Below are 10,182 nucleotides of genomic sequence, written 5' to 3'. Positions count from 1 at the left end.
TCGAGCGACTTCAATCAGCAAACCTGTCATTCAATTTTCACCTCTTCTTTAAATAACAAAGTTCTCGCTGCATCAATAGAAGTGATCAAGCGTTGTTGAGCAGTAGCAATCCGCTTTATCGTTGTTGCTTAACAGCTTTCTGCGTCAACAGTGAAATAGTATTTTGGCTGCAAATATTTAACAATCTTAAAAACCGTAAAAACACAGGTGTGCACATTTATATATTTTTAATTTTTTTGCTTCACATATTGATTTATTTATATTGATTTTGCACATTGTGTCCAGAGTGACTTCAACGTGAAAAGTGGAATGGAAAGCTGTTGCTTATCACTTCAGCTTTAGACAAATTGATTGAACTATTTTTCTATCTTTCAATCCAAATTGTTGTGTTGTCATATTAACTTTTCTAATTTTATGACTAATATTGATCAACACTTCACGGTTCAACAGTAACACGAAGACAATCTTGCACTTTTATAAAAATATTTTCAAAATTTTATACTGCATACATATTATAGTAATTGCACAGATAACAACAACAAGAATAATAACTATTAATGTGCTTTGGCAAGTGTTTCACTTTTAAAATATATTTATTTGTTCACAGAAAACTGACCATTTTTCTCCTTGCTAGGTGAATGTATTGCACTAGTCAAATTTGCGAGCGATTTGTTAATCTATTTATTTAAATTGCCAACTGTAGAATGTTTATATTGTACAATGGGCTTATTTAAACGGAAAATCTGGATTAGAATTGTATTTTCTTATTTTAGATAAAAAAATGAACAATATGGAAGAAATTCAACCGTATTCGTCAAGTGAAGAAATTGAAGCATTGAAAAGCCAAGTGAAACTGTTGAGCGATAAACTGTGTGAAGTAGTAAACCGTCTTGGGAACTTAGAATATGGTGCTGAAACATCGTTTAACAGCTTGAGTGATAAACACTTGGCGGAATCAATAAAAACGGTGATTTATGTTGCATTTCACAAGGAAAAGATTTTAACATTCACCTGTGTGTGTTGCAGGATGGAAGCACTTTTGTTACCAAGCATTTCGATTCTGTTCAACAGACTGATCCAAAAAAGGGAAACGAAGAGCACCACGTAGTGCGCAGCTTTTTCATTTCATTTTCAAAATGTTCCAGCAATTGAATTGCCAATTGATTGATTTACGCTTTGCTTTCTTCTAGGTGAGCACTGCTTACTGCTCTCGTTTTACGAAACTGTCGAAAGAGTGTGAAAAATCTTTGCTTAATGACATAACAATTCGTCCTGAAGATGGATATTTGTTGGTCGAATCTGTCAGTGATTCAGCACTGCCTCATAGTATGATTTTATGCTCTTAATTATTATTAAAAATATACTGACTGCAAATTCAGTACTGTTGAGCACATTCCTGTGAATTGTAGAGCTAATTTTGGGAATTTTAAAATTATTTATGAAATTATTTACACGAAAGATTAAATATCAAATAATTTTTGAAAATTTAAATTAACACAATTTTGTGATTATTTAAGTTATCATTAATTCTGCTATAATTGTGCAAATATTTATCTTAAACGTGTATTAATGAGTTAAAAAATGCATATGGCTGTATTTGTCTAGAAGTGCTGAATGTTGGTGATAGCATAATAGCGGTTAATGGTGTTCCCGTAAGTACAGAAGAAGAATTTCATGATCAAGTAAAATCGAGCGAGCAAGTTTCATTGGAAATTGTACCAAGCGCTTTAAAATGCATGCCTTTCTCCGATAAAGAGGTAAATAAGCTGAAAATGTAATTTATATAGAAAAAAATATGTAGATATGTGATGTTTCATTATTTAGACTTACTTGAAATGCTTATTCGATTACAATCCTTCTTCTGACAACAGACTTGATCAGAAAGCTGTTGGACTGCAATTTAAAATTGGCGATATTCTTCAAGTTAGTTGCAAGGAAGATCAAGACTGGTGGCAGGTTTAATTTTTTTGATCAAAATACAACGGCTTTTGTTAATGGCACTGTTTAAGGCGAGAAAAGTAGATGAATGGTCATCAAGTGGCTTAATTCCTTCCATTAGTCTCCAAAAATCGACGCATGATTGCAAGTCAGGCGTCTGTGAGAATGGTTTGCAAGAAAGCAAAAGTTTTGAATCTTACGGAATACTGCAAAGCAAACGTAAATATTTATTTCACAAATCTGTTGTTGCTGAGAAAATTAATAAACTTAATATAGGGTAAGTTTTAATTAAGTTTCTTTTAGTTTTAAATGGAATTACACTGTTTCACAGAAAAACTCCCCGTGAAAGTTGCAAAACAAAATGTAAGTTAAAGTGCTGACATGATAAAACTTTCAAATAGTGAAGCTAATTAAATTTCAGGTTTGAAAAGTTTGCAAATATACGAAGAACTTGTTAAGCTTTGCCCATATGGGCGACGTACATTGGTTTTAATCGCTGCCAGGGGTGTTGGCAGGAGGACCATAAAATCGCATCTTCTAAGACACGATCCTGAAAATTTTGCTACGGTTATTCCATGTAATTTTATTTTACTTGTGAAATGATTGATCATAATAGAATGTCATTTCGATAAATAATTCAGATACTAGCAGAAAACAGAAAGCTACAGAACGTGAAGGACGTGAATATCATTTTGTGTCCTATCATTACATGAAGGAAGAAATGGAGAACGAAAAATTTCTGGAATGTGGCGAGTTAAATGGAAAATTATACGGAACAAAATTGGATTCTATAAAAGAAGTTATAAAGAAAGGTCAAGTGTGCGTACTTGACTGCGGACCACAGGTATGTTGTTAAATCAAAACCACAAAAATTTGGCACTTTATTATTTAAACTGACTTGTGAAGAAGATAGCCTAACATAATTGTTGCATATTATAATGCAATAATTTGTAAAATAATAATAATCATAATAATGTGTTTAATTTTAGGCTATAAATGTCATTCGAAATCGTGAATTTATGCCTTACATTGTGTTTATTGATACACCACCATATGAAGAATTCAAACACATTTATAATATTCATCGGGATAGTTTGAGACCTCGAACGGTAATTTTGCAGTTTTCATATTTTTTTGGATTTATGGCATCAACGATTTTTAGGACGAAGAATTAAAGCAAATTTGCTTAGAAAGTCAAGCTATCAAAAATATCTACGGTCACTTGTTTGATTTGACTTTGGTGAACAGAAACACGGAAATCACTTTCAGAAGGTAACGTTTTGAAAATACACAAAGGCAATGTTAAAATTAAAAGTAAAAAACTGCTAATGCATTTTAGGAAAGAAAAAACAATAAAATAAAAGTATTTTTTAATCTTTGTCTTAAAATTTCTAACCTTTAGTAGCTGTAAGAAAGATGTTTGATAATAAAATTAATTCAAATACAGCATAGCAGTTTTGAATATCTATCGTAAATTAGAAGTAAGCATATAGAAGATGTGAGAAAATTTCAAAATCAGATGAGCTCTTTACATCTATATATATATATATATATATATATATATATATATATAATATTTATTTAAATAAAAATGCATCTAAAAAGGGCGCTCTTTTACAATTTCAGATTATTAGATGCTTTCGAATCACTGAGAAGTCAAAAGCAATGGATCCCAGCAGAATGGATTGAATGATACTACTCTAATCAAACAAAAAAGAATTCATAATTAATTCGATATTAATTGCAACAATTGTTATGTCTTCTGTTGTGCATGCATGTCAGCGTGAGGCGTCTTAACAGATATCTATTTCAGAATGTATTCTGTGATATTTAAAGAAAACAATAAAATTTTTCTAGCAACGAATGTAAAATAATATTTCCCATACTGCGGTACTGAATTTGATATGTTCATATAGTTCAGAAGAGGAAATTAAGAAATAAATGAATGACTTTGTATTTTATGTTCATTTATTCCTTTTTTGTGTTGCATATTGTTGTCTAATATGCTCATATGCTGTTTTACATTGCATCCCAAGTGTACGTGCACATTGCAACACAATAAAACATAATTAAAGTCAATTATCGATCAATAATTCGTTCTTCTAATTAGCGTCAATTTGTTGAATGAGTTTTTCAATTACTTTCTGCTTTGGAAATTTTTTACCAATGCATATTTTGCTGCACTTTTAGTTGGTGCGGATCCATTTCCATCCAAACTATAAACAGTGCTTGCATTAAGCAGAAAAGCTTGTTCAAACTTTCACAATCAACTCTGAAATTACCATTTTAACAGCTTTAAAAATCAAAAAATAAGATTTTAAAAAAGCATACTTTCAGATGAAAATCGGTTGCTTATAAAAAAATAAAGTATATTACAGATTAAAAATCTTATATTTTTTGGCGTATTTTATGATTAATTTGTATTATTTATATTCCATTGTATATAATCTGAAACTAATGACAAAAATTACCCCAGATAGCAACTGCTCAAAAATGCTGCTGCTCTTCATGTTGCTGCAAAGTTCTACGTGCCAAAGTTGTCAGTTTCAAAGGAAATTTTCAACAGTGGCACACATTCCTGAACCAACTGCTCACGCACCAATACAACAGTTGGAAAATTCCAATTTCTATGTACTACATTATCGAGGAATTTGTGGCAACGTTTTGGGAGCATTCATACCTCGATTCAAATGAATTCACCGATCAATTTGAGCAAATAGTATGGAAATACTTTGATTTTTTCTTTCACCAGAAAGCCGTTTTTTATAAGCGGCATTATGGCATTAAAGAACAATTTCTAATTTTTAATGAAAATTAATTTTCTAATTAAAACAACAAATCAACACATCTTCTTTGCATGCACTACCATTGAAATATATTTTGTTATAATTGAAATTTTAAAATAGAAATACTGAGAAAATATAACTGCCACAAATTAATATTATATACATTGGAGGTCGTTAAATGAGGCATTAATTCTTCCATTACTTTCATAATTTTTGCAAACTTGACCCAAAATTCAAATGGAAATACAAACGAGCGTTGTTTATAACGACAATTAGCAGTAAAAGCGAGCAACATGCAAATTTTTATGCTAATGCTATTTGTCTGCTTTTGAGCTTTTTCATTTGAGGAAGAACTGTAGGCTAACGTTGTGCGGTACGCAAAATCAGGTTGTTTTACTGGAAAAAAGTGAACGAAAAACCGTAAAAATGATTTATTTTTTATTTTTCTTCTTCTTGCACTTGAATTATGCATTATGATTTAGAACAGCACAAAAATTGAAGATTGTCAACAGCTCTACGACGCAAAGACCATTACTTTGGTAAGTTGCGATTGTTTAAACATATAGTTGAATCAGTTATTCACTATATTGACTATTATATATTATATATGACTGAATAATATCAAACTGACATCAGATACGATGTCAATAATTTTTTGAAATTTTAAGAATTTGAAATTGTGTATTTCATTGAAATGTCAAACACTTAGTCTAGTCTAGTCTAGTCTGTTATAAATGAAATACATATTTAATATGTTTTAATGTTTCACATTAATGACCATCTTAAAGTGAAAATTTTATGTCACACTGCAGAGATGAATTGAAAATTATTTTCAGTAAACTAAGATGATTCAACGTTGGGGTTTAGTGCAGTTAGGCTAAATCTAACGACGCTGTGTGAAGAGTCCTTGTTTGCCAAATATTCTGATTAATTTTTTCTAAAGTATTCCTGCCAGTAATAATGCTAATGTTTACTTGCCTAACGTGCATTAGAAAACGTTCATTGATTGAGCTTCATTTGGAGCAATTTAGGCTACCGGCTAGCGGTGAATGAACAGTACGGTGCTTTTACGAAAAACTTGGATGACAATACATAAATCGATCTATTAGTTGTTTGTTAATTTTATTTGTATTTCATGAAAATGAATTATCATAATTTAGAGCAGCACAAAAAGAGGAATATGGAGAACAACGAAGAGAGGACGTTGCCTATTCAATGAAGCTGCATTTCTTGTTGGTTTTAATCCTTGTTACATTAAGATATCAATCAAAGCAGATATCATTAGTGCATCAGATTAATATATATATATATATATATATATATATCAATGTGTCATAATATTTTACATTAGACAGCATTTTGAACTGAACTTTTAAAGCAATAATGCGGCGTTTTCCCTAAAAAGTCCGCTGAGTATACAGAAAACAAATACGTCTTCTTCTGTTTACTTTATTTTAATGTTTTTTTTTGTAAATAATTTATTATGGCTTAGAATAGCATCAAATGAATAAGATAGATGGCAATGATGAGAAAACGGCTATTATGACAAGTTGCAATTTTTTTTATTTTGCTCATTGTTGCTTCAAAATATTCTTTTCAATTCAGCATACTATTTGAAAATTGTAGTGTATGCATAAAGATGGACGAGCATGTATGATGAATATTTGTTTTAATGTTTGCCATTTTCACAGATATTTAGAAGAATGAAGACGCAGGCGATATGAAGCAGTGCTACTGACAAAATGTCTGTCTGGTTATCCGTGGTTCTTAATTCGGTAATTCTGGGCTAGAGGAACTTTGAAAGGGTGAAGTTCTGTCGCAGTGTAAACACGTTAATAGTAAAGGAGTAGCTGTGAGGTTGTGATTTGATTAATGCAGTGTTTTGCCTTTAAGACTACAAAATTGTTTCGTATGCAATTACTTTCATGGATTGCAATATTTTGAGCATTTTATTCGCTTCCATACAGTGAAATGTTCAATTTCAGAAATTATTTATTACACTATTATAATATTTTCAAAAAATCCTTTTCATTTGAGTTATTAGTTATAAAACCGTTTTTCATTTATTCACATTTTATTTTATGTTTAATTATTTAACATTTGATTTCATTTTGACACTGTCATCTTTTGATTTTTCGTCTACTTATTTACTTTGAGGTTAATTTCAAAACAAAGCGTCTTATGATGTATTGCATGCTAAAGCTTAAACACAGAATGAAACCTAATAATGCATGAAGAAGATATGAAAACTGAAAGATAAACAAGATGGGTCAAACCACTGAAGTCAGTTGAGTAAGTGAATATTAGAAAAAAATTCATTTTCCATTAACCGTTTTCGTTTGCATAATTCGTACAATATATAGTCGTACATGGTGAGTCTATATTAAAAATGCTATGAAATTAAATAAATTCACAATACATGTTGAACTATTGGGCTCATGCATTGCATTTGTTCGAATCGATAGAAGCTCAAATTTTCATTTTCAATATGATTATGTGAAATATGCATATTTTCAAATATGATAATTTTGGACAATTCTTGTATCTGAATTGCAATCAATGAAAAAATTCAGTTAACAAGGGCTCATAATTTTGAAAGTTTTTGTTACATTAATGAAATTCAAGAACAATTATGGTAAAAAACATTTATTTTTTTGAGTTTAGAAATTGATGGGGGCGTAGTAAAAATTAATAAAACCATACCATATTCTGATAAACATAACGTTCCTTTTTCATTCCCTTTCATTTCAACCTCCTTAAAATACTATTCAAGTTTTAGTTTTTGCATATATCTCAACAAATACGCAATTACTGGAGGTCCAGATACGTTTTTAGTAAATAGAAAAAAATTTTCAAAAGACATATATCAATTACGTTAATTTCTGGAGTAAGACATTTTTCCAAAGAATTGCAAAATTTCATGGGTTACAGACTTTGTTGTTTTTGCGAAAATCGGCGAAAAAGATTTTTTCAATATTTGGATTTTTTTGATTTTTATAATATTTTATTGATGAAAGGTAGTGCATTGGACAGTTTGTCCTTAAACTGCCTAGTCGTTTTGAAATAAATGTGTTTTAAAGTTAATCTTCTGCCCATTTTAATACGTAGAGATGTCGATCATCAGTAACTGTATTCCAACGGCCGCAGTAACTTCCAATTTCTGCACATGAAACATTTCAGTCATCAAATCAGTTAAATTTTCATTGTTGTATATTTTTTTACGATCAATTGAATTAAATGTCTGAAATTACTCCTTTTGAATAATCATTAATTGCAGCGAATCAAAACGAAAGCGTTGTAAGTGTTTACTTTGCTAAAAAGTAAACATTTCATTACATCCAATCCCTTTTACCATCTTTGTCATTGATTAAGCTTTTGATATATCCCACAAGTGCGACTATTTGAATTTACTTTCGTTAACTTGCAACGATACAATAGCGATTTGCATAATTAGTATAATGTGTAGTCGCCCAGAGTTGACATTCATTAGAAATGCTATGGAATTAAATAATATCACAATTTATGTCAAATTATTGGGCTCATGCATGGTATTTGTTGGAAACATTAAAGGAATCCACCAGTATGTACAATGGAAATTATTCCGAGCATCTCACAAACAACGGCGTATTGTAAAATAATTTTATGTTTAGAACAAGCAATTTTGTGCCAATTAAAGGTATGTAAAGTTGGAATAACCCGTAATCGATGATGTTTTGAGAAATTTGATAAAGTTGGTGGTTTGAGCATGTGGAATTTTTAGAAAAAAAAAGACTGGCATATTGCACGAAAAATGTTTTCAAATATGATAATTTTGGACTATTTTCATAATTGAATTGCAATCTATGAAAAAATTCAATTAACAAGGGTTGTTAATTTTGAAAGTTTTTGTTACAATAATGAAATTCAAGAACAATTCTTGTAAAAAAACATTTATTTTTTTGGGTTTAAAAATTGATGGTTCTGTTGAAAAAAATTAATGAAACCATTCCATTTTCTGATTTAGTTAACTTTCCTTTTTCATTCCTTTTTATTTCGACTTCTGTATAATCCTATTCACGGTGTGGTTTTTTGCGTAAATCTCAACAAATACGCAATTACTGGAGGTCCAGATACGTTTTTAGTAAATAGAAAAAAATTTTCAAAAGACATATATCAATTACGTTAATTTCTGGAGTAAGAAATTTTTCCAGAAAATTGCAAAATTTCATGGGTTACAGACTTTGTTGTTTTTACGAAAATCGGCGAAAAAGATTTTTTCAATATTTGGATTTTTTTGATTTTTATAATATTTTATTGATGAAAGGTAGTGCATTGGACAGTTTGTCCTTAAACTGCCTAGTCGTTTTGAAATAAATGTGTTTTAAAGTTAATCTTCTGTCCATTTTAATACGTAGAGATGTCGATCATCAGTAACTGTATTCCAACGGCCGCAGTAACTTCCAATTTCTGCACATGAAACATTTCAGTCATCAAATCAGTTAAATTTTCATTGTTGTATATTTTTTTACGATCAATTGAATTAAATGTCTGAAATTACTCCTTTTGAATAATCATTAATTCCAGCGAATCAAAACGAAAGCGTTGTAAGTGTTTACTTTGCTAAAAAGTAAACATTTCATTACATCCAATCCCTTTTACCATCTTTGTCATTGATTAAGCTTTTGATATATCCCACAAGTGCGACTATTTGAATTTACTTTCGCTAACTTGCAACGATACAATAGCGATTTGCATAATTAGTATAATGTGTAGTCGCCCAGAGTTGACATTCATTAGAAATGCTATGAAATTAAATAATATCACAATTTATGTCAAATTATTGGGCTCATGCATGGTATTTGTTGGAAACATTAAAGGAATCCACCAGTATGTACAATGGAAATTATTCCGAGCATCTCACAAACAACGGCGTATTGTAAAATAATTTTATGTTTAGAACAAGCAATTTTGTGCCAATTAAAGGTATGTAAAGTTGGAATAACCCGTAATCGATGATGTTTTGAGAAATTTGATAAAGTTGGTGGTTTGAGCATGTGGAATTTTTAGAAAAAAAAAGACTGGCATATTGCACGAAAAATGTTTTCAAATATGATAATTTTGGACTATTTTCATAATTGAATTGCAATCTATGAAAAAATTCAATTAACAAGGGTTGTTAATTTTGAAAGTTTTTGTTACAATAATGAAATTCAAGAACAATTCTTGTAAAAAAACATTTATTTTTTTGGGTTTAAAAATTGATGGTTCTGTTGAAAAAAATTAATGAAACCATACCATGTTCCCATTTTGTTAACGGTCCTTTTTCATTCCTCGGCGGAAATGATTTTTTCAGTATTTGGGTTGTTTTCCTTTTTATATTTTTTTATTCATGAAAGTTAGTGTTTTTTGCAGTTTGTCGTTTTGCTGCCTATTACAATGAATGACATTAGTTACTTACATTTAATTATTACATGACTAA

General features: G+C 30.0%; 2 protein-coding genes across 2 annotated transcripts; one reads left to right on the top strand and one right to left on the bottom strand.

The window, feature by feature from the left end:
* The first annotated feature begins 790 nt into the window (after nt 1-790).
* Tsp_08009 (MAGUK p55 subfamily member 2) lies at nt 791-3,631 on the top strand. The gene is made up of 11 exons (XM_003373363.1): nt 791-1,015; nt 1,191-1,326; nt 1,606-1,757; nt 1,825-1,923; nt 2,010-2,215; nt 2,270-2,301; nt 2,360-2,515; nt 2,580-2,782; nt 2,928-3,047; nt 3,101-3,210; nt 3,565-3,631. The coding sequence occupies exons 1-11, from the start codon at nt 791-793 to the stop codon at nt 3,629-3,631; spliced, it is 1,506 nt and encodes a 501-aa protein (XP_003373411.1).
* A 5,459-nt stretch (nt 3,632-9,090) lies between these two features.
* Tsp_08008 (conserved hypothetical protein) lies at nt 9,091-9,497 on the bottom strand. Its single transcript, XM_003373362.1, has 2 exons — nt 9,422-9,497; nt 9,091-9,170 (listed from the first exon to the last, which is right to left on the bottom strand). The coding sequence occupies exons 1-2, from the start codon at nt 9,495-9,497 to the stop codon at nt 9,091-9,093; spliced, it is 156 nt and encodes a 51-aa protein (XP_003373410.1).
* Between the last annotated feature and the right edge of the window lie 685 nt (nt 9,498-10,182).

The sequence above is a fragment of the Trichinella spiralis genome (genome assembly GCF_000181795.1).
Source record: "Trichinella spiralis strain ISS 195 chromosome Unknown Scfld6, whole genome shotgun sequence".
In the NCBI taxonomy this organism is placed as follows: Eukaryota; Metazoa; Nematoda; class Enoplea; order Trichinellida; family Trichinellidae; genus Trichinella; species Trichinella spiralis.
The sequence above is the reverse complement of the archived record's forward strand: the minus strand, read 5'-3'. Positions and strand labels throughout refer to the sequence as shown.